The sequence below is a fragment of the Hyperolius riggenbachi genome, chromosome 2 (assembly GCF_040937935.1).
Source record: "Hyperolius riggenbachi isolate aHypRig1 chromosome 2, aHypRig1.pri, whole genome shotgun sequence".
NCBI lineage: Eukaryota > Metazoa > Chordata > Amphibia > Anura > Hyperoliidae > Hyperolius > Hyperolius riggenbachi.
Genome location: NC_090647.1, coordinates 521,279,010 through 521,303,669, shown reverse-complemented (window position 1 = coordinate 521,303,669; position 24,660 = coordinate 521,279,010). Strand labels below are relative to the sequence as shown.

The 24,660-nt window shown below is 44.7% G+C and overlaps 1 protein-coding gene across 4 annotated transcripts in view; it reads left to right on the top strand.

Moving 5' to 3' along the window:
• The window catches only part of APP (amyloid beta precursor protein), a 323,251-nt gene that overhangs the window by 92,004 nt on the left and 206,587 nt on the right, over positions 1 to 24,660 (top strand). For all 4 annotated transcript variants that reach the window (XM_068270592.1, XM_068270590.1, XM_068270589.1 and 1 more), the window contains exon 2: positions 13,047 to 13,214. In XM_068270592.1, coding sequence (XP_068126693.1) covers positions 13,047 to 13,214 — 168 coding nt within the window. The remainder of the gene's footprint in view (positions 1 to 13,046; positions 13,215 to 24,660) is intronic.

The following is a 24,660-nucleotide window of genomic DNA, read 5'->3' as shown; positions in this document are numbered from 1 at the left end:
TTGTCATTGAGCAAAGACAATAAAACAGTAAAAACTTAAAAAGTAGATTTAAATATAAAATAAAACAGTGGAATATCTTAAGTCATTTTTAGGAGGAGGATAGAATTCTTTATTTCATTAGTTTATTTTCACCTCGGGTGTCTTTTAAATGGCACCTGAAGTCAGGGATGTATGGAGGCTGCCATCATTATTTCCTTTCAGGTAATACCAGTTGCCTGCAGTGGTGTCTGAATCACACACCTGAAACTTGCGGCTAATACGGTCAGATTTCAGTCAGAGACATCTGCATGCTTGTTCAGGGTCTATGGCTAAAAGTATTATGCTAGGTACACACGATACAATTTTCTGACAGATTTACTGTCAGATCGATTATTTCCAACTGGACTGATCTAATTTCGGATCGACTTTCCAATCGATTTTTCCATAGGAAATTGATCAGAAAATCGATCGGAAATCAGGTCGGACCTGTTGGAAATAATCGATCTGACAATAAATTGGAAAATTGTGTACAATTTTACACAAATCCTCTGCCACCAATGCTAGGTGCATACAGTACCTAGCATTTATGGCAAAGGATTAGCAGGACAGCCAGGCAATGTGTATTGTTTAAAAGGAGATACATTTGTCAGCCTTCATATCCCTTACACTTCTATTACAATACTATAAATTTTAAGGGCCCATTTCCATTTGTGCGGTGGGAATCGCCGCGGTAAATATTTGCATACGGATGCGAATTTCGCATGCGGTTGTATGTGAATTTTCATGCACGTTTGCATACGATTTCGCATGGATGGCGATGTATGCAAATGTAACCATGGCAGTGCCTGTGTGCTTTTCCATTGATTGCATGCGAAATCGCATGAAAATTTGCATACCAATGCCGCATGCAAAATTCCCTATTAAATACATTGTATGCGAATCGCATATCGGTATGCTGTATGCGAATTCTGATGGCTCTGCCGTGCAGATTTTTTTCTGCACAGAAAAACACAAAGGGAATCCTGATAAGTGGAAACAGTCTCATCCACTTGTATTGGCTATGCGAATTCGCATGCGGCAAACGCATGCGAATTCGTGATATTGAAAGCGGGCCCTAAGGGTCATTTTCATGCCCTCTCCTCCTCTGTAGATCTAATTTATGCATTTTCTTTTTAATAATAGGCTTCTGCACTTTGACCCCAGTGGCTACCTTTAGGTCATGTAATGAGTTTATAGGGTTCTAAACCCTAGTACACACATTTTACCACTCCCATGTAGTAGTATGAGAGCTTACCTACACCATCTGTTCATAGTATTCCATATCTGTTGGCCATCCTACTACTGTACATGAAGGTGGTAAAATTGGTCAGTGATTGGCCAATCAAAATTGGATGGGCCTATGCGTCCTTTTGCCTGATGCACACCGCACCATTTCCTGTCGGGTCGAATCTAATCAGATTTCCAATCATTTGCCCAGTTGATTTTCCAATCACTTTTGTACAAAATCGTTCAGAAACCTGATCAGACCTGTCAGAAATGATCGATATGACACGTCGATCTAATGGGAAATTGCATGGTGTGTACACGGCATGAAAGTGCCCACTAACAGTACAATTTTCAATGAAGAATCGCCCGAGTCATCAAATAAATTAGATCGAAATTAAAATGTTTTAATATATCGATTATTTCACCATCAACTTGCCAATCTGTACTTTTTATCTGAACCCAATGGGCAATGGCACTGTTATCAATTATGAATGACGTAGAGAAATTACTATTAACACTTTGAGTAGCTTCAGAACCATTTATATCTTTTTTCCAATTACTGTAGTTTTGATCGGTTTAATGTTTAGACCATAGATGAAATTGGAGTTACATCCCAATTTGATTACCCCCCATTAGAAGCTTCAATAGAGTTATCTCGTTTGAGATAAGAGCTCTGCTTATGACCTCAGTCGGCAGAACTCATTGAGCTGCAAATTCTTGGAATACTTTGATCTCCCTCTAGTAGCAGAAAATGGAGAAACTGAAAGCAGAAGTTCTTTGTTATTGTCTCACACTGCCCCCTAGTGACAAGTGAGCATAAATACTCATTACAGCAGTACTAATTAGAAGCAAGGGAATGTAACAAATAAGAAATAAATATGCTAATATAAATTGGCCTGGGGCACTTGCAAGCCTCTAAATAAATAAATTGGCTGCTAAAGCGTTAAGTCACAATGGTATGGCACCCTACAGGTATCTTGTGCGCTATTGAATCAGTAATGCGTTATTGTCCAGGGAGCGTTTCGGGGTTGATTTGGCATATTTTGTATTACAGTTCATTTATCCTCTAAGGCTGCCTTCAGGAGCTTTCTTGTCCCAGAAATAAGGCAGCTGATACAGATATGATGTACAGAGTGCTCCTATATTTATTATGTACAGCATGAAGGTGGAACTGTAAGATTTAGCGCACTGGTGATATATAGGTGTCTTCCTGCAGCGCTGTGTATTTATGGCAGACCTTTCGCTGCCTTCGCCAGCGTTGTACGTTATCCGGAGAGCAGCAGCAATTTATAGGAGCTGCAAATGGCTTAAATCTGTCCGCCGGTCGTGTGAGGAGACTGTTGTGAAGGAAGTTTTATCGCGGCAAGGTAACGCTCTGCGGAGATACCAACTAATGAAAACACCCTCAGGGTGAAAGAACAACTCAACAACTTCTCTGGAGTTCTGTAACAGCACAGCTTTATAGATTAGTTTGTTTTTGTTTTATTTCCTGTCCTTGCTGGGTTCACCTCACGGGAGTATTTATGCACAAAGAAAAAAGAGCTTGTTCCTTTAAAGCCAGGCCCAGGCTAAAATAGATTTTGATGGTGGGTGAAGTGGTAAGAATTTTTTATGTTTATTTCTTTGCTATCTGCTTCCTGTCTGTGGTTCCACCAAGAAGTTTTGTGCGTTTCATATGAGAACAGGAAATGAAAGTGAACACGAGGTGAGAAGGATATGAAGGCTGCCATATTTATTTCCTTTTAAACAATACCAGTTGCCTGGCTGTCCAACTGGTCCTCTGCCTCTAATACTTTCAGTCACAGACCCTGAGCCATAGACACTGAACAAGCATGCAGCAGATCAGGTGTCCCTGACATTGTCAGATCTGACAAGATTGGCTGCATGCTTGTTTCTGGTGCACTTCAGACACTACTGCAGCCAATAGATTAGCAGGGCTGCCAGGCAACTGGAATTGTTTAAAAGGAAACCAATATGGCAGCCTCCATATCACTCTCACTTTAACCCCTTCCCAACCGCTTAACGCCGATAGGCGTCAGGAAGGTGGCAGCCCTAGGATGCCTAATGCCGAAAGGCGTCAAGTCCTGTGGCGGGGCTTACAGGGGATTTCTTGTGCCGATGTGCGCGTATCCCCACTTGAGTGACGGAGCTACGCTCCTTCATCAGTCTACCAGCAGCGATTGCCGCTAGCAAACTGTTAGACGGTGAAACCCCCATCTATTTACATTGTACAGCGCTGCGATCTACTGCAGCGATGTACTAGGGACAGCCGTGTCACTTGGCTGTCCCCTGGAGTGGCACAGAGAGCGATCACCTCTCATAGGCTGATGCCTGAGAGAGGATCGCCGTGATTGGCTGGCGGTGGGTGGGTGGGGGGGGGATAAAAATATATACAAAAATAGAGAATTTTATTAAAAAAAATAAAAAAAAAATAAAATAAACATGGCATCAGGGGGTTGGGTGATTCACTTGTGTGCTAAGTTGTCAGTCTTGGAGAGAATTCCATACTTTGTCTGGAGAGGAACAGGTAGACCTTAAGATGGAGACAGCACAGACGTGGATACAAGCGTGAGTGGCCTAGAGGTGCCAGTGTGCTGATAGGAAGTTGTCATGGGTTTGCTTACCATCCTGGAGATGTAACTTCCCCCGGGCAAATGGGGTTCCACAGAGGGATGAGTTTAGAGCGCCAGAACTTCTGTGCCTATAGGTTCCTGAGATGTAAATACGTCCCTTGCTTGTAGGTAGCTGCAGTGCTTGCAGTAATGGTGTCACATTTCTGAGCTTATTGATGATTTCGTAGAGACTCTGGTTTAAATATAGTCAATGAGATGCAGGTAATTCTGGATTAATGCAAGATTATTCAAATTCTGTAGGCAAATATATTTGACTTGAAAATGGACCAATCAAATTAAACCTTTGTAGGACTTGATTGGTCTATTTTTCAAGCTGCATATATTTGCATGCATAATTTGCATAATCCTGCATCAACTAGGTATTATTTGCACCACTGCTACAGCCAAATCGATCAACAGGGCTGCCAGGCAACATGTCAGCCTCCATATCCCTCTCAGTTCAGTTGTCCTTTAAAGGATACCCGAGGCCACGTGACATGATGAGATAGACATGGGTATGTACAGTGCCTAGCGCACAAATAACTATGCCGTGTTTTTTTTTCTTCTTTCTCTGCCTGAAAGAGTTAAATATCAGGTATGTAAGTGGCTGACTCAGTACTGATTCAGACAGGAAGTGACTAAAGTGTGACACTCACTGATAAGAAATTCCAACTACAAAACACTTTCCTAGCAGAAAATGGCTTCTGAGAGCAGGAAAGAGATAAAAAGGCTCAATAGTTCATAGATTTTAGCTCTGGCATACTTCAATGAATGTGTCATTGAGCAAAAACAATAAAACAGTTGAAACTTAAAAGGTACATTTAAATATAAAAGAAAACTGTGAAATAGCTTAAAAAGTCATTTTTAGGAGAAGGAAGATGGATATAATCCTTTATCTCATGAGTTTATTTTTGCCTCAGGTGTCCTTTAACTTGGCAACATGTTGGAATTATTTGGATGGATTTCACTTACCATCCCTATTCCTTTTTAGACAAAGCTGGATCATGACGACTGTAGAGGGCAAAGGCAGCAGACTATATGCATGTCTGTTACACTTCAAAGTTCCCATAAGATACACCTCTTGTTTCTCCTGGCTCTACACTAGAGTAACATGCAGGGGCTTCCCGCCAGCATCGAGCTCTCCGTACCACTTAGTGCTGGAGAGCCGTAGTGCTGCACTTAGAGACTCCAGCACTGTATTTTCAGCACAAGCTTTTCATTTATTTATCAGTAACACTTCAGGTATGCTGAGCCTTTTTTTTTGTGTGTGGATGTTTAATGAGACCAAGCGTCAAACGCCTCAGGCATGATTAATGATGCCGCGCTGGCAAATATACAGCGCCCTGTCCTTGGCGATTAGCACGTCCGCCCGGCGACCCTCAGAGGAACACTTTGAGGTGGATCCATCAAAGAACGGGTTAAGCGGCACAGAAGCCCGCTGGAGAAGCTCTTCTGAATTAATTTTTACAAGTACGTCAAAACAACAGATGACAAGTGGACTAAATCATAAACTTGCAGAATTTATGTAGATTAAACGTCAACATAAAGAAGATTGATCGTCATTCCAGCAAGCCGGCGACGTGAAGAAAAAATAGGAGCAGATGGCTGTAAAATAAAGTGTGATTCCCAACAAAGTACATATTAATGAATAAACAGTGCTGATAAATAAGGCATAAGCCCAGACGGTTCCGTGTGGTAATGCTCTGCATGGATTGCTCTCTGGCATCGTGCTTGGGATGCTGTGTACCGACACACAGGGAGGACCAGCCGTCACCAGAGCTCTCTACCCATCCCTCTCCATGGCCCAGAGAGACCTTCCTAATGGCCATTCCTCCTGTGAGCAAAATACTAAAGCAAAAATTTCACAGAATTTTTTTTTGTCTTTCTTAAAGGGACCCTGAGTGGTTAATAAAACTAATTTGAACTTACCTGGGGCTTCCTCCAGCCTCCTGTAGCACGCGAGGTCCTCCAGCATCCTCTTCTTCCCTCTCCTACCCCCGCTCTGGTAATCGGCAACTTCGGGTGTAGTCACGTATGTACGCCCCCACATGCGGCGTAAGCCTTCTGCGCATATGCAGTTCTCTAAAGACTGAACCACGCATGCGCAGGAGGCTTATGGCGACCGGTGTGATGACTGGGCGTGCACATGCGACTTCACCCGAAGTTGCCGATTACCAGTGCTGCCAGCGGGACCAGGAGAGGGAAGAAAAGGGATTCTGGAGGACATAATGGGCTGCGGGGGGGGGGGGGGGGGGGAAGGGGCTGGAGGGGAGCTCCAGGTAAGTCCAAATTTCGTTTTTATTTACCACTCAGGGTCCCTTTAAAGAGGAACTGAAAGAAAGTATTGGTAGAGGGGAAGGGGATAAATCTAGATCAAGAAATGATTGATATTCGCTGTGTAATTAAATCATTTTTACTGCTGGCAGTAATTTTTTTTTCATATATTTGTCTGTGTGTGTCTGTGTACATGTGTGTCTGTGTGCGTGTGTGCGCGTGTGTGTGCGCGTGTGTGTGCGCCCACACATAGGAGTTACTGCTTGCTTGGCATTCGGAAACAGACGTCATTTCCCACAGTGCAATGAAGTTCACTGACGGGAACAAACCCTGACATCATATTGTGGGAGGGGTTTAATACAATATCAGCCATACAGACATCCCTGATGATCTATTCGAGGAGGAAAAGATTTCTCGCGGGAAAGGGGGTATCGCCTACTGATTGGGATGAAGTTCAATCCTGGGTTAAAGTTCCTCTTTAAGTTCATAGCTTTAAAACCTATTTAAAGGGAACCAGAGATGAAGCACCCTCATGTATTTTACCATATATATCAGTGGGAACATTAGAGAAAACGCCTACCGTGCTTTCTGTTTCATTCTGCACTGCACAGCTTGCTTCTAATCAGCCCTGATAAAATCCCTGACTGAACATTTAGTCTGGCTTTGTTCAGGAATATTTATAGCTCAGTCTGTGTTCTCTCATGTCTCAAGTCCAAGCCTGCCCCCTGCTGGCTCTGCTCAGGAATCATTATAGCGGAGTCATTATAGCAAAGCCAGACTGAATGCTCAGTCGGGGAATTTAACAGGTCTGATAAGAAACAAGCTGTGCAGTGCAGAATGAAACAAAAAGCATGGTAGGTGTTTTCTCTAATTTTCCCACTGATCTATATGGTAAAATACCTGAGGGTACTTCATCTCTGGTTCACTTTAAAGCAGAGCTATAGTACCAAAAAAATAAAAATCCATTTTTTTTAAATTAATATCAATGGAGCTAGTGGTAAAAACATGTCTATTCAATCCCTTGTGCCACAAATACCATTAGACAGTGATGTGTACTGGTCTGTGGACCAGCAGTTGGGCTATGGTTTCCTGTAAGCCTGCTTGCTTGGTTAAAGCATACCTAAAGTGGGGAGAGACAATAAAATTAGATACTCGCGACAGTAACAGGAAGACTCTGGATGGTCCCGTATCTAATTCAAGAACTGAGACGGCACACCAAAGGTTCAGCTTACAACTGTATTGGAGCAGACAAAAGTGCATGATACACAGAACATGTTTCGGGCGTTGCCCTTCCTCAGGTGGAAACTGCGGAGGGCAATGCCCGAACCATGTTCGGTGTATCTTGCACTTTTGTCTGCTCCAATACAGTTGTATGCTGAACCTTTGGTGTGCCGTCTCCTTGGCTACTAGATGGCTCAGCAACCAATGTATGAATGAATCGTTCTTACCTTGACGGATGCCACTTTCTCTCTTGCTGTACACTGCTACAAGTTGTTCAAACACGCACTCACTTATCTTTGTGATTTAGTCCTACAGTAAAGGTGTCATGACCACTTCCTTCCTGAGTCCTGATTCTGGGGGTGGACCATCTTGCCTTCACAGTGGCCTGACCTGGAGTTCTTTCTTGGAGGAGGTCGTAGTGCAAGATGGTCCACACCCTTGTGTTCTTGGCACTGCCTATGACATCAGAGGCGTCTTCAGCTGCCATTTAGCACAGCGATACCAGCCGACCACATCAACAGGCATCGAACCATTCATTTCCATTCATTGGGGAGCATCAGGAAAACTCACTTAACGCCTCATTTAATCCTTCGTGTCAATGGGCCCTTGCCTTTTTTAATATAAAGCCTCACCGGCCCCTATTTCCTCTGTAGAACATGCTCCGTTTCTTGAGAAAAGCAATTTCACGCAATATAAAGAAAAGCCTTTTTATCAAGAGTGTTTGTTTTTTTCAGACGTCCGAAAGTCTTAATGATGAAACGTCAGCTTGTCCCTTTTCGTTTTTCCATCATTAAAATGCATGTTCATTGAACAATGTTTTGAATATGAAATTATAATACTCTTAACGGGGATTACATACGGCGTTCACATTGTACTCTTTGAAATGGCTCAGCGGGGCAGCTGTAAAAAATGGAATATATTATGCGGCGTGAGTTGGCATTACCATAATATTGTGAGACTAGAAAGACTGAACAGACTGTATTATGATTCCTCGGCCTCCGTGGAGGTGAAAATGGCACTTCTAACCTTTCTTCTCTGTTTTTGAAAAAAAAAAGAGAACGAATTGCACTTATTTATTTTCCCGTCTGCCCAGGATGTTTTAGGTGAGAGACTAATGCAAAGGATACATCATCCTCTGTAGAATTGGGTTGGGGGCACCGCTTTAGGGTTTTCGGTCTGTAGACATAAAATCTGTTGCTTGGCAAACTTCAAGTTCCAAAAAACACAAACACAAAACTGAACAAAAATAAAGACAACTTCCAATATGTGTACTCAGATTATGCCCGTCCTAAATTGTTGAGGTGGCTATTAACAGTACAATCCCCCTGCTGAGCAAACGTTTCCGATCATCGTTATGGTAATGGCGAAAACGCCTGCCAACCAATTTGATTAGATTGATGGAATCAATCAATTTTTGGAACCATCCCATCAATCTGATCGGATTGGTTTGTGGGTTTTGTGCCGTTAGTGGGCACCATTGATTGCTTCAGATCGATCATAATGATGTTTAGAAATGATCGTCCATGGGATTTTATCGTTAATATCAACCTTTAAAGTTACCTGTAGTCCAATTAGAATTACTCCTTGTGTGTGATTTGCATGCTAACAAGGCCGGAGTTCTACTTTTTTCGCCCCAGGCCAACTTTCTTGCAGCTTTCCTCCCATGTACAGCACCCCCCTCCTATTCCTTTTGCAGCCCCCTCTTACACTACTGACATTCATGTACAGCAGTACCTTCAGTACTATACAGGTCCCCTTGGGCAGCAGCTGCATATTTCCATGTGTTGCTCCTTATTTGCAACTTTAGTATTCCATTTGCAGCCTCTTCTTCCATATGCAGCAATCCCTCTTCCATGTCCAGGCACCGCCCAAGGCCCAGGCCTTGGTGGCCTTCCCAGAAATCCTGCCCTGCATGCTAGCCCAAAATTCCATTGACTTTCATGTTACACGTCACAGTACAGCTGTATTTTTCTGTACGCTACAATGTAATACAGCCAGGAACATTTTCTCTCGCAAGCAGGGCTGTGGAGTTTGTAAAAAAATCATCCAACTCCTTAGTTTATGAAACATCCGATTCCAGGTACCCAGAATTGCTCCGACTCCACGGCCATTGCAGGGCTGTGGAGTAGGTACACAAATCATCTGACTCTGACTTCTCCATTTATGAAACCACCAACTCTGACTCCTCAACTCTGACTCTATAGCCCTGGCAGAGCTATGAAGTGGGTACAAAAATCATCCAACTCCTGACTCCTCGGTTTATGCAACCACCGACTATTACTCCTCAACTGACTTGCAGGGCTATGAAGGGAGTACAAAAATCATCCAACTCCTAACTCCTCGGTTTATGCAACCACCGACTATTACTCCTCAACTGACTTGCAGGGCTATGCAGTGGGTACAAAAATCATCTGACTCCGACTTCTTCGTTTATGAAGCCACCGACTCCAGGTACTCCAGGCTCATGATTTCCAGTCTGATTGTACTGTTACGGTTGCTGTTGTCCATGCTGTAACGCCACATGATGCCCACGGCATGCGTCGGTGATGCATGCACAATATTGCACACAATATTGTGTTTTGTGAATACGTTTTGCAGTGTGAATTGGATGACGGAGCTCCGTAATCAGTCTCCCAGTGGCGATCGCCGCTAGGAGACTGTTTACACTGTACAGCGCTGCCATCTACGGCAGCGCTGTACTGGTGACAGCTGTGTGACACGGCTGTCGCTATGGGAGACACCAAAGCAATCCGCTGTCATATTCTGAAGTCTGACAGCAGATCGCACTGATTGGCTGGCGGAGAAAGGGAGGGACACAAAATACAAAAAAAAAATAGTAAGGTTTATTAATAAATAAAACAAATATTTATTAAAAAAAACAAACACTCCTGGAGTGATCAAAGCCCACCAACAGAGAGCTCTGTTGGTGGGCAGAAAAGTGTGTGTGTGTGTGTGTGTGTGTGTCACTTATGTGCTGAGTTGTGCGGCCCTGCAGCAAGGTAGTGGCCTATTTTGTAAAAAAAAATGGCCTGGTCACTAGGGGGGTTAAAGCCCTGGTCCTTAAGTGGTTAATCAAATGTAGTGTCCAGTTCCAAGCTGCTTAACTTTACATCCAAAATATGCTCAGATTGTATGGAATAAAAAGAGCTAATTCATGAGATTAAGGGATAAGGAGGGTTAAATCTTAAGAAAGATTAGAACCCTGATCCAGGCTAGATTTGTTGGTGAGAGCAGAAGGATTTCCACTATAGGCTATATGGGATGCGTATCCACGAAAGATCGCAGACCACATGAGTGCTCCGCTTGCCACAACATATCCATCGGATCCAGACTGACAAGTGTATAAAAGAGGATGCACTGAGTGTCGGTTTTCCGTTACGGTAACAGCACCTTGTGTGAAAGCACACTTATGGTGATGTAGTGGCTGCCACTCTTGCCTGGCAGCGCTGGGTTCCTGGTTCAAATCCCAGCCTAGGCACTATCTGCATGAAGTTTGTATGTTCTCCCCGTGTCTGTGTGGGTTTCCTCTGGTCACTCCAGGTTTCTCACACATACAGATCAGTTAATTGGTTTCCCCCTAAATTGGACTATGGTAAAGATTAGATTGTGAGCTCTTCTGAAGGACAGTTAGGGCCCATTCACACTAGTGCAGGCATGGGCAAACTCTGCCCTCCGGCTGTTACAGAACTACAAGTCCCACAATGCATTTGCCTTTGAGTCATGACTGTGGCTGTCAGACTCTTGCAAATGCATTGTGGGACTTGTAGTTCCTTAACAGCTGGAGGGCCAAGTTTGCCCATGCCTTCACTAGAGTGTTTTTGCACTTTTTAAAGTGCTAGTGCAATAATACACTATGGACCTGTTCTCACTTGGGCGATTTGCAGTAATCTCTAGCGATTAAGGCAAATCGCCAAACGCAAACTTGTAGCCTGCACCATTTTCAGGTGATTTTCCGGCGATCCCATTTAGTGCTATAGAAATGCTAAACGCAGATGTGAAAAAATCGTCTGAGAAAAACGCTAGCAAAAGCGCTAGCGTTTTGCTAGTGTGAATGGGCCCTTAGGTGACAAAACAATCTACTCTGTAAAACGCTGTGGAAAATACTAAATGATGATCTCTACAAGTAGACCTAATCCGATTCCATTGCCATTCAGTATTTAGAGCGGACCTAAACCCAGGACTTCCTCTCTGCTCTAAAGGATAAGGAGCTTCATTATATCCTTTACAGAAAATCATTTCTTCAAACCGCAGCATCTCTGTGGAGAAATGTGAGCTGTAACAGTTACTTCCTGGTTTCATGGAAGCACACATAGGGTTAAAGAGACACTGAAGCAAAAAAAAAAAAAATGATATAATGAATTGGTTGTGTAGTGCGGATAATTACTTGAACATTAGTAGCAAAGAAAATATTCTCATATTTTTATATTCAGTTATATAGTGTTTTTTATAACATTGCATCATTCTCTATTTTATTTTAAATTTATAGTTTACACACTACTCGGCATTCTAAATTATTTTACAGAGCAGGCCAGTGAACGATTGAACCCTTCTGTGCAGAGAAAAAGAAAATACAGTGACTGACAGTTGAGATAACAAGCTTCGGAAGACAGAGCTCTCTGCGACTTTGAAAGTCGTGGAGCTCAATGGCTCTTTTGCATAGATAATGAGTTTCTTAACTCTTCCTGTACTGGAAACAATATTATTATTATTTCGTATTTATATAGCGCCGACATATTACGCAGCGCTGTACAGTGTGTGTATATATATCTTGTCACTAACTGTTCCTCAAAGGAGCTCACAATCTAATCCCTACCATTGCCATATGTCTATATTATGTAAGTACTGTAGTCTAGGGCCAATTTTTTTAGGGGGAGCCAATTAACTTATCCGTATGTTTTTGGAATGTGGGAGGAAACCGGAGTGCCCGGAGGAAACCCACGCATACACGGAGAGAACATACACAACTCTTTGCAGATAGTGCCCTGGCTGGGATTCGAACCCGGGACCCAGCGCTGCAAGGCGAGAGAGCTAACCACTACGCCACCGTGCTGCCTATATTGGACTTGTGTCTCTGCTCCTAATTTAGCTGTACTGCACATACAAATCATTATATCATATATATTTTTCCGCTTCAGTATCTCTTTAACTCTCCAGTGTTCACATATAGCCTGTCACAGATCAGACAGGCCTGTCAGCTCAGTTTACAGTGTTATTACTAGCAGATAACAGAGCATTAATCAGCCTGTTATCTCTAAATACGGAGTGGGGTTTCATGTGTTTTATGTCTCTGATGTGAAAGTTTAGATCCTCCTTAATCATCATATTTGAATTGAGTTTTATAAGATTACTCCTCGGAAGTGTAAACCACGCTGTTTTCATACTTTGTAAAGTCTGTGTCTCTACTGAAAAAGGCACAAAGGCTGCAGTTATTTGTGATCTGACATAAACGGCCAGATTTTGTTCTGTGAAATGCTGATCTTCAGACATGGCTGGAACTATCGGGGTCAGTGCGGCGCAGCAAGGCCTCCAGCCAAGCCAGTCGTCTTCTGAGCCACCCAGCCAGCAGCTCCTCATTCTCCTCTCTTCTCATGTGTGCGCTTTTATTGTATAAAAATAGACTTGGCTAAACCACAGTCTTAGAAATCCATCAGTCGGCACTTTCTGATGATGTCATTGTTTTGCTTTCTCTCCTAGGTCCCTGCAGATGGGAACGCTGGCCTGCTAGCAGAACCACAAATCGCTATGTTCTGCAGCAAGCTGAACATGCACATGAATGTCCAGACTGGGAAGTGGGAGACTGATGCCACCGGAACCAAGTCTTGCATCGGGACCAAGGAGGGCATCCTGCAGTACTGCCAGGAGGTAGGTACTCACTTTATGTACTCCTGGACTGTATCACTGCATTTAAGGAGGGGTGTGTGTATGTAAATGTATGCAGCTTGAGAATGGACCAATCAAACTACCTCAGCAGGATCTATCCACCATCACCATGGACAAGGTCTCCTCCTGCCCATCGGCCATCTCCTCCTGCCCATCGGCCATCTCCTCCTGCCCATCGGCCATCTCCTCCTGCCCATCGGCCATCTCCTCCTGCCCATCGGCCATCTCCTCCTGGATGTCCGCTAGGTTCCTGAAACTAAACCTGTATAAAACGGAATTTCTGATTTTCCCACCCCGGCCATCCCTGAACCTCCCAGATGTGAATGTCACTGTTTTGCTGGCCTCGGGTGTGCTCCAGATTAAATGTAATAGCTTTAGTGGCTTTATTGTAAGTTAGCTAGCACTAAGCTAGCTTGTTTAGGTCGCCGGCACCCATAGATCACCCGTGATCCCCCCGATCCAGCCGTTATATACATTACCCAGCCTCTATCCAGCGATCGCGCAGCCTCCCGGGACACAGCACCGGTCTCTCTATGGGGAGGATCGCGTCTGCGCATGTTGTCGGTGACATCATGTGCGGTCCTCCCCATAGAGAAGAGCTGAGCTGTGCGGGGAGGCTGCGCGATCGCCGGATAGAGGCTGGGTAATGTATATAATGGCTGGATCGGAGGGATCAGGGGGTGGTCTAGGGGTGCCGGCGACCTACACAAGCTAGCCTAGTGCTAGCTGACTTACAATAAAGCCACGAAAGCATTTAGATTTAGACTGGGAACTCAGGCTAGCAAAACCTCCTGAGCAGCGTAACGCTCAGGAAGTTAGCCACACTACCATTCGCCCTACCTCTCAAGCCCGCTGTCCGGGTGTCACCCTGGACTCCGCACTCTCCTTCACTCACCACATCCAAAACCTCACAAAGTCCTGCAACTTCCACGTCCGCAAAATCTGCAAGACCCGCCCTTTCCTGACCTTTGCCACCATCAAACTCCCCTACTTCGGGCACAGTAGCCCAAAGCAGGAATTAGAAAAGGGTCCCGCTCAGCGGGAGTGTGGTGGAGGAGGAGATGGGAAGCCTCTGGATTATCCACAGGCTTCCCTCCTCTTAGGCAAGTATCTAACTTTTTTCGAACAGCTCAGGTTTCCTTTAATTTTACAACACAATACCTAGCAACGTGTGAGGAATGGGTTGGTTCACACTAGGAACGCAAATTGCAGTAGTTATTTTGTGGCTCTAAATTTCTCAATTTTGATGCAATTTGCAATTGTGATTCCTGTTCATTAAAACGAGAATCACATTGCAGTCACCCCCAAAATGCTGTATGCAGCAGGATTGGGATTTATGCAAATAACAAATGCTGCAGTGAGAACGATCCCTCAGGCATACATCTGCCAGGGCCGGCGCTAACATGGAGACAAAGGGGGCAATTGGCCCAGGGCCTCAGAGCCTATAGGGAGCCCTCCCCCCCTTCCCCCAAGGTGTCACAATAACTTAATTGTGCTCCTCTGCCACATCTTTGAATGAGTAGCATCACACCTGTCCCGGTCTGCACCACAGAGGATCATGCCTGCCAGAACAGGCGAGTTGCTACTCCGACATTGCAGGGGGCCTCTGAGGAGCACAGTTAAAGAGAACCCGAGGCAGAATTTTGAAATCATAATAGGACCCAGAGGCGTGTCATGTGCACAGTGACATGCCTTTGTGTGTCTCTATTGCCGCCGCTAGTCCTCCGCCCCCCCCCCCTCCCTTCCCTGCTCTCTGCTGTCCTCCCTGAAAATTATCGCCAGGCTAGCGGCAATCTGCTGGTTGCTAGCCGTCTGTTTACCTGAGGCTTGTCAATTAGGCTAGGAGTACTGGGTCGAGCTTGGATTCTGATTGGAGAAAGCTAGCAGAGGCGGGGAGCGAAGGGGGGAGCCTGTAATGGAGGCAGCAATGAGGAGCAGGCTGATTGACAAGCCTCAGGTAAACAGATGGCTAAAGACAAGCAGATTGTCGCTAGCCTGGCGATATTTTCAGGGGGAACAGCATAGGCCAGGGGGGACTGGCAGCGGCAATAGGACTCGCATGACATGCCTCTGGGTCCTATTAAGACTCAAATTCTGCCTCGGTTCTCTTTAAGTTGTGGGTGAATTGGGAGGGAGTGCAGCAGGCTCAGGGGCCCTGTGGGGAAATATGGCTGTAACAAAGCGTCCTGAATGCTGCTTTATGGTCAGGGGAAGGGAGGTGTCTGTCAGAGTGGCCCTGGTTTATTTTGCCCTGGAGCCCCTTTGGTGCTAGAACCGGCCCTGACAACTGCACAGCCCTTTTGCTGATGGCCGGTGATCTGCAGCCCCCTAGATGTGAATAGGGCGTGGCACTATTCAGAATGAGAAGCTGTTGTCACGCTGACATGCGGTATGGCGCCATCACTTCGCCTCATTCTTACAGATGGAATAGCAGCAAATCTTAGCATTAAAAATGCAAACTGACAGTTGGGTTCCTCTGGGAAGCAAGTCAGAACTATCCGTCCGAGTAATAACAATCTGTCTGAAATATCTGATAATGCAAAACAGTTTTTATTCCACTATTCATCTTCTGTTTCCTATGCTGGTGAATAGAAGCCAGAACTAGAACATTGGGACACTACAGTATTTGTACCAAGAAAGATTTTTTTTCTTTCTTGCTAGCTTAGGTGCACTTTATCTACAGTGCCGCCTGCTGGTGAATTTGAGATTGCACCAGTTCAGCTTGAAAAGTCGCTATTCCTCTTCCAATAGGATTCTGTTTACCAACAATGGCCCCAATTCACTAAGCAGTTTAGACTAGTCTACTAATGGTTTTTAGTCTTCTGATGGTTTGGTCAGTTGCATTAAAGGGGAATTCACTATTACCAAATGTTTTAGGCCTGTTTTTAGACCTGGTCTAAACCATTTGCTAATTAGGTGGGTAAAGCGGGAGAAATGATCAAAAGATGCAATTCACAAATGAGTAGCTATGACTGACATCCTTCTCCTCTGATGAGCTCTCCTTCGCATACAATTAAACTCCTGCATAATTAATTCAAAAGGTTCCATCCTCACATCTAAAATACCTCACAGAATTACTTTACCGACAGAAATCAGCTGGTCTAATCTCTGTCAGAAAAAGTGGGTGTGGTTACTCCTTGTTTGCCTTTGTGAAATTGTGTTATTACTAAATGTTAGACCAGCTCTAATGCTGGGTACACACTGAGATTTTATGGCCGATTTACTGTCAGATCGATTATTTCCAATATGTCCGATTTGCTTTCCGATCGATCTCCGAGCATTTTCTGATTGATTTACGTTAACTTTAATAGGAAATTGATCGGAAAATGCTTGTAAATCGATCAGAAAGCAAATCGGACATGTTGGAAATAATGGATTTGACAGTAAATCTTCCAGAAAATCTGTGTACTCAGCATAAAGCATTACACCAAACCATCAGTAGACTAAAAACCATCTGTAGACTAGTCGATCGATCAAAATTGGTTACGATTGCAAATCGATTGACCAATTGATCGATTTGCGGCCGTTTTAGATCGATATCAATCGATCTGGCAGGCTGGAAAATTTAGGTCGATCTGTTGAGATTGCTTATCATTTTGCATTGGCCCTAATGGAAATCTGATGGCAAAAAAATGCCATCAGATCAATTTTCAATAGATTGGAAATCTGTTCCTAGTAAAAAATGTTCCTAAACACATCAGATAGATCAGAAATCTATCTGATGATCTATCTGCTGCTAATCTAGTAAGTGTGTGGCCACCTTTAGTGAATTGAGGCCAATGTGTAAAAAGGAGCTGCAGGGAGCAGAATCTGACCTTAAGGTGGCCATACACTGGTCGATGTGCCATTAGATCGACCAGCTGACAGATCCCTATCTGATCGAATCTGATCAGAGAGGGATCGTATGGCTGCCTTTACTGCAAACAGATTGTGAATCGATTTCAGCCTGAAACCGATCACAATCTGTGGAGCTGCTCCTGCCGCCTGTCCCCCCCCCCCCCCCCGTATACATTACCTGATGCTGGCTCCCGGGCATCTTCTCCGCATTGCACGGCTCTGTTCCGGCTCCATCCCGGCGCTTCCTGTGTTACTCCGTGACCAGGAAGTTCAAATAGAGTGCCCTCTATTTGAACTTCCTGGTCACTGCAGTGACACAGGAAGCGCCGGGATGGATGGAGCCGGAACAGAGCCGTGCAGCGCGGAGAAGACGCCCGGGAGCCAGCCTCAGGTAATGTATACTTGATCGGATCGGCTGCCGCTAGCGACGCGCACTTTACCCGCGGGCGATCGAGGGTAATTTCCCGCACGGCGCGATCGACGGACCGATCCGATTTCGGGAGGAAATCGGATCGGCGGCTGCGTTTACCGCGAACGATTGGCAGCAGATTCGATCCCAGGATCGAATCTGCTGTCGAAACGGCCGCGAATCGAGCCAGTGTATGGCCTGCTTTAAAGTTAAATTCAGTAATGGAGGTGCAAAATTCCTACTTTTACAGTAGCAGTATAACGTATGTGAACCCTTTGCCCTTTGGAATGATATGGCTTTCTGCACAATCCATGTTTTTATTGAACACACCATATAAACACTCACAGTGCAGGTGTAAAAGGTTTGTGAATTAGACTGACATCTCCAAAAGCTGATTGGAGTGACTTGGATGAAGATCAGATCACATTTTATGACCAATTTGTGCAGAAATCCATATGAATCCAAAGGGTTCACATACGTTTTACTGCTACTGTAAGTTAATTATCCTGGTTTCAGCGTCAGAAATACTTCCTATAGCTATATATTGCTGTATATTGTATGCAGCCCCGCCCTCCCAGTGATGCTTAGCCTAGGCTGTTTAGCTATGTGAAATTCTCTTCCCAGAGCATTTTGGGAGACCAGGTGTTGGTTTCTGCTGACTTTGGAACATACAACAGACATTCCGCAGCTATTCACCTTGCCATCAGTAAAGATGTCGCCACCGGTGATGCATTTCAGAATGTAAATCAGGGAGTGGAAAGTTTTACAGTGAGCAAACACTAAATAATATAAAAATAAGCAATTTTATTCATTCTTTTCAGTAAAGTTCCTGTTTTACTGTATTCCTCACTCAGTTTGGGAGAATCTGTCTGCTAATGCCCTGCAGGCAGTCAAGGATTGGCTGAGTAGTGGAGATGCTAATCATTGTGAGTTTATGCATACTTAAAGTGTATCTGAACTCCTGCACAGGACACAAGGAAAATAGTGAAATGCACCCTGTGTGTTTTTAGAGAGAAGAGCCTGTCTAATTCCCCTGCATCTGTAAGAAATGACAAGTGTAATATGATCTCTCAGCTGTCAGCATAGAAATTCAGCAGTCCTTGGCAGATGGGGCTAATAAGTAAACACAGGATGTTAACCCTTTGTCTGTTTCCATGAAAGGAAGAAGTAGACACACTGCAGATTTATTTTAGGATTTGTATGAGCTGTAACAAAGAAATGTTTTTCTTTAAAGGTTATTATGCTGCTGCTTATCTTTTAGAGCAGAGAGGAGGTCTGAGTTCAGATCCGCTTTAAAGTGAATCAGTAAAAACCCACCAAGACATAATTCACGTGGTCCATTTTCAAGCTGCTTAATGTAGCATAGAGCACTTTGTTTACATTAGGCAACACAGGTGGCCGTGCATTTACAATGCAACATACAACATCTGCGCTGCTTTCCATGATCCCATTCACTGACAATGGGTCAGCACTGCGTGTGGACAAACATGCATGCAAGCAGTGCGTTACAATAGGGCAGTGTTGCACAGCGTTACTGTAATGAGGACGTCAGTGCTGTCTGTGCACTGGACATCTGATGTCCTTGCTTATTGCACACAATACATGTTGATGAAATGCCTATAGTGTGGCTGAGGCCTTCCTGACACCACTGCTGTAATACATTTAGCAGCCATTGCTTACTGGTGTCTGAAGATTGGAAGTAACAGTGGAGTCAGTGGGGCACTTCAGAGTCAAGACAAGACACATAACCTTTATATCACACATTTCTCCTGGCAGACTCAAAGCGCCAATTCTGCAGCCACTAGGGCGAGCTCAGTAGGCAATAGCAGTGTTGGGGAGTCTTGCCCAAGGTCTCCTCACTGAATAGGCGCTGGCTTACTGAGTCGCAGGACATTCCCAAATTCAGATAGAACAGGTCAGTGACAACCTTGCCAGACTGTGGGGAGGTGTGCAGTCCAGAGGAGTCCCGAGACTTCCTACAGATACAGGAAAAGCACAGAGAGAGAGACCAGGAGCCCCTTATGGTGTAATATATTAACATCAGGTTCTGGATAAATACACAGTGATTAGATATTTACAAAGGTGGGCTGCAAGAGTAGCAACCACAGTATAAAAACCAGTGAGGAAATCCCGTTCCCGCTCGGGTTCTTTGTCTTTAAATGTGTGCGTCGCACTGCAGGAAAAAACGATTGTTTGGTTACACAAGACAAACAGTTTGATAGCAACCTCTAATAGCTAGGGCGCTGTACACAATATCACTGGGAGGGAGAAGGTGCCCCAAAAATAATCTTTGATGTAATAAACCTAAAATGGCTAACCTCTAAGAAGGGGCAACGCCAATATAAGAAAGACATTTTTATAATCAGACCCAGATACAATAACACGTTTTGCTGAGCACAGCCCGCTTCCTCATATCTATTAAAGCAGCGTCTGGGTAGCCAAGGTGCAGAGCTTGGAGTGCTTAGATCTTTTAGGAGCACCAAGTTCTGCACCTTGGCTACCCAGTCACCGCTTTATTTGATCTAAGGAAGCGGACTGTGCTCATCGAAACAAGTTATCGTTTTTGTGTCTGATAATTAAAATTTCTTTCTTATATTGGTGATGCCCCTTCTTAGAGTTTTGCCATTTTATGTTTATTACATCCATGATTATTTTTGGGGAGCCTTCTTCCTCCCAGAGGAACCTTGTCAAACTGTACCATGCTGTTTCTCACTACGGCCCTGCCCTCTTTTACTGCAGCCACTCCATCTTTTACTACAGCCACGCCCTCTTTTACTACAGCCACGCCCTCTTTTACTACAGCCACGCCCTCTTTTACTACAGCCCCACCCTCTTTTACTACAGCCCCACCCTCTTTCACTACAGTTTCACTTTCTCCTGACCCAAGTTGACATAATATTCACACTGTTGCACACTGGCCATTCATTCATAACCCCCATAATTCCATGTGGTCACCTGACCCTTCTTGTGTCATGACAGTATGGCTTCTCTAGCTATAGACCGCTCACTATTCAGTGGATAAGCGTCACTAAATAATTCTCAGGGCCCTTTACACATCTTACATGCAGATTACCTCTCTCTCTGATTTCCAGAGGCTCAATAAAAGCAGGCTAGCTACATATTTAATAGGAATCATATTGGCGGACTCATTATGTTTCCCCAGCTCCCTCTCTTGATGAGTTATGGAGGCTTATGGGGCCTGGTGGACACAGAGCACTCAGTCATGGCAGCTTTTTTCTACCTGTTTAATTTGTCGGAGCACCCAGTCATGAAAATTAGCTGCAGGAATCTGAAATCCCGGTTTCTATTAATAGATCCTTGAAGAGCTGCTTGGAATTTCTTCTTTGAAGTACTAAAGCTGCCTTAAACCTCTACCTCCCTGGCAAATGGGGCAGTCAGCGAAATAATCAGCTTCATAAATAAGAATGGCTCGATATGGCTGTACTGTATTCCAGGCCAGTTATTGGGGTAATGATGTGTGGCCCATGGGTGTTAAAGAGAAACCGTAACCAAAGATTGAACTTCATCCCGATCAGTAGCTGATGCCCCCTTTCCCATGAGAAATCTATTACTTTTCACAAACGCATTATTGGGGAGCTCTGTATGGCTGATATTGTGGTGAAACCCCTCCCACAATGTGATGTCAGTACCATGGTTCTGACATCACACTGTGGGAGCCTTGTTGCATTGTGGGAAATAACAGCTGTTTCAAACTGCCAAAATTGCAAGCAACAGCTTCCAGTGACATTACCTGCCAGCAGTAAAAATGTCACCATGTGATAGATGTCAGAATGTAAATCAGGGAGAGGAAAGATTTTACAATGAGCCAACACTGACTAAATCTATACATAATTATTGTAAAAATGAAGCACTTTTTTATTACATTATTTTCACTGGAGTTCCTCTTTAAAGCTGAATCACAGTCTGGTTTTCCCCCTCTGCTCCAATAAAGTTCTAAGAATGTTGGTTTTAATTGCCTGAAAGGGTTAAACTGGCCCTACACTTACAGATTTCTACCCAAGATTACAAAATGATTGATTCCTTTCTGAAAATTGCAGCTGCGTTGTACTGTTCGATGCAGTGTAACGCTATGGGCCATTGATCTACCAGTTCTGTCACCCTCCCCCTGATCAATCTATATTTACCGTTCTGTCTGATCGATACTTTCGATTTCTTTTTTTCCATCAAAATCAAACAATCTGACATTTTGGTGTATCTATTCCCAGCAGATGAATCAAATCCGCAGGGAATTGAATGGGATAACGGATGAGTGAATTGGCATCTGAAGTGGTTGGTTATGCTTTTCTTGTAAAATCAGACGTGACAAAAAAAAAAGACTTTAGAAGGAAGGATGTGGGAGGGGACAAACAATGCAGTCCTGTATGTTGCCTATGGGAAATATCGAGAGATATACTCAGAGGAACTCCAGTGAAAATAACATAATATAAAAGTGCTTGATTTTTTTCAATAATTATGTATAAATGATTTAGTCAGTGTGTGTTCATTGTAAAATCTTTTCTCTCCACATGGTGACCTTTTTACTGCTGGCAGGTGATGTCAGTGGAAGGAGATGCTGCTTGCTTCTTTGGCAGGTGGAAACTGCTATTTCCCACAATGCAACGAGGTTCACAGACAGGAAACTGCCAGGACCATGGTCCTCACAGTTTCCTATGGGAGGGTTTTCACCACAATATCAGCCATACAGAGCCCCCTGATGATCCATTCGTGAAAAAGAATAGATTTCTCATGTAAAAGGGGATATCTGCTATGGATAGGGATGAAGTTCAATTCTTGGTTATGGTTTCTCTTTAAAGGGGAGGCCTGAATAAAGGAAATTGAAGTAGTCCAGGTGGGAGATGAAGTCATGGACGAAGTGTTTGGTGGTGTCAGGGGACAGGAAAGAGCGGATCCTGGAGACGTTAGAGGTGAAAGTTGCAGGATCGGGTAATGTTTTGTATGTCGGGAGCAAAGGAGAGGGCGGAGTCCAGGATGATACCATGGCAGCAGACTGACTGGGTAATATACATGCATGGAAGGGGTGCAGCTGTGGGAGGCGGGAAAATCAGGAGCTCAGTTTTGTCCAGGTTAAGCTTCAGGAACCTGGCGGACACCCAGAAGATAGATGAGATGGATGTAGCTATCAAATGCAATCGACCTGCAGTTAACTTTGTTAAAGGGTCGCTGTACTGACTTCCTGCTAAATTGTAAGGTTTATGAGCACTACCCTTGTGCTCGTCTCATTTCTCTAGAGTCTAGTGCTGGTCACATGACACTCATTTAAAAAGGTTGAGTCTGGGGTTCCCCTTTAATGTCAGTGATGGTAACCATAACAATGCTTGGCACACTTAGTGGGTCTATAAATAGCTGGTCCTGTAGAAAGCTCTTGTTGGGAGTTTTGCTTTGTCAGCAGGTTGTGCGCTGTAGATCTGGAATCACTAAGCAGATGTCAGCTGTGAGCGGCTCTGTGTAGCCGACAATGTTGTAGGGTGATGCGCATCTGCAGCCAGCACACATTAGACTTCAGCGGCTGACACTGTGCCGCCTGCTCTGCCTGACAGACGCAGGTCATTAGAATGTAGAGTCCTCAATAAGCCATCATCACTGTCATCCTCCTTCATGGCATCCGCTTAAAGAGCAATCTCACGCACTGGAGCTAAACACCCCTCCACTTAGCATAGGAGGAGCTTTTTCTATAAACGGTACAGTAACAGAGGCGGACCATGCTAACCCTCATGACAAACGTCTAGGCATGGGTGCACTCATACATGCTTGCTTCATATTGCAGCCATAGATCGGTGAGGATGGGTCTGACACAGTAGGGTAGGCGGGAACAATGTTTTTATACCTTCAACCCAACGCGGTTCGCTGGAACCTTTTTCTTCATGGTTATCTGTGTATAAGAGTGGCCACACTGCACAGGCGCAAATACACCACACAAGCACTTGTCCAATATGTTTTACAGGTCTCAACGCTGAATCATTGTACTGAGAGGGATATTGAGGCTGCCATATTTATTTCCTTTTACCTGACATGGGAATAGTGGTGGATTTATACTTACCTGGGGCTTCCTCCAGCCCCATGGGATCCGTACTCTTCAGTGGTTCCGTTCTTTTGAAATCGCCGTGAGTAATCTGGCCAGTCGTGCTCTTCTGCACATGCGTCTGTGGGAGTGTACTGTGCGCGCACTCAGTACTACTGCACCGGCACAGAACACTCCTGGCTGCGGCATTGTGACAGGAGGCGGCCACATGAGCGAATGGGAGGAAGGCAAGGGAGCCTACAGACCACATTCATGTTTACAGTGAATATATATACGTCTCTTCCTAGCAATGCCTTGCAGTCCTAACTAGATACAATCAATGAGCAAATCATTCTCTCTTGCATTTCAATTTCACGACAATTGTATGCAGCGGGAAACTGGATTAATTAAACTAACTTCCTGTTAATTTACCAATGCTGGTCCTAAGTTCTCCCAAACCTAAAAATCCCCCCCAGCTGACTGGAATCTCCACGATATTGAGCAGGTCTTTAAAGGATACCAAAACCGAAAAAAAATGATAGCTGCAGTGTGTGGGGGGTTAAAAGTACATACCATCTGCTCCTTCTGCCCCCCCCTCCGTCTGCCGCCGTTAGTCTAATATACATCCCGATGTCTGGCGACTTTCTTGACCCCTGACCCGGACATACTGCACCCTGTGTGTGCAGTATGTCCTCCCCTCTTCACTTTTGGCCGGCGCATAGCGAGCGGCTCAGAAGCACGCTGATCCCTCTGTCTCACCAAGTGTTGCATGCTAATCATGTGACGCTTGGTGTAGTAGAGCGCACACGCAGCCCAGAGGAGACGGGGATCAGTGTGCTTCTGAGCCGCTCGCTATGCGCAGGCCAGAAGTGAAGAGGGGAGGACATACTGCGCACACAGGATATCCCGCTGCGGGATACTTCAGTCTTCAGAAGTGATTGGGCTATCGAAGACCGGCGGCTTTGTACTGCGCACTCGCGATTGCACCAGAGAGGGCGCCCGTGCATGTGCAGCACGGAGCGGCCCGTCATCAGAAGCCTGAATGCTTCCAAAGGCTGCCGAGGTCTCCCCAAACCGGAAGAAAGCAGTCCACAACCAAACAGGGGAGGCTGTGGGGGAACGCTGACACCAGCAGGAGAACAGGATGGCTCTATAGGACCTAG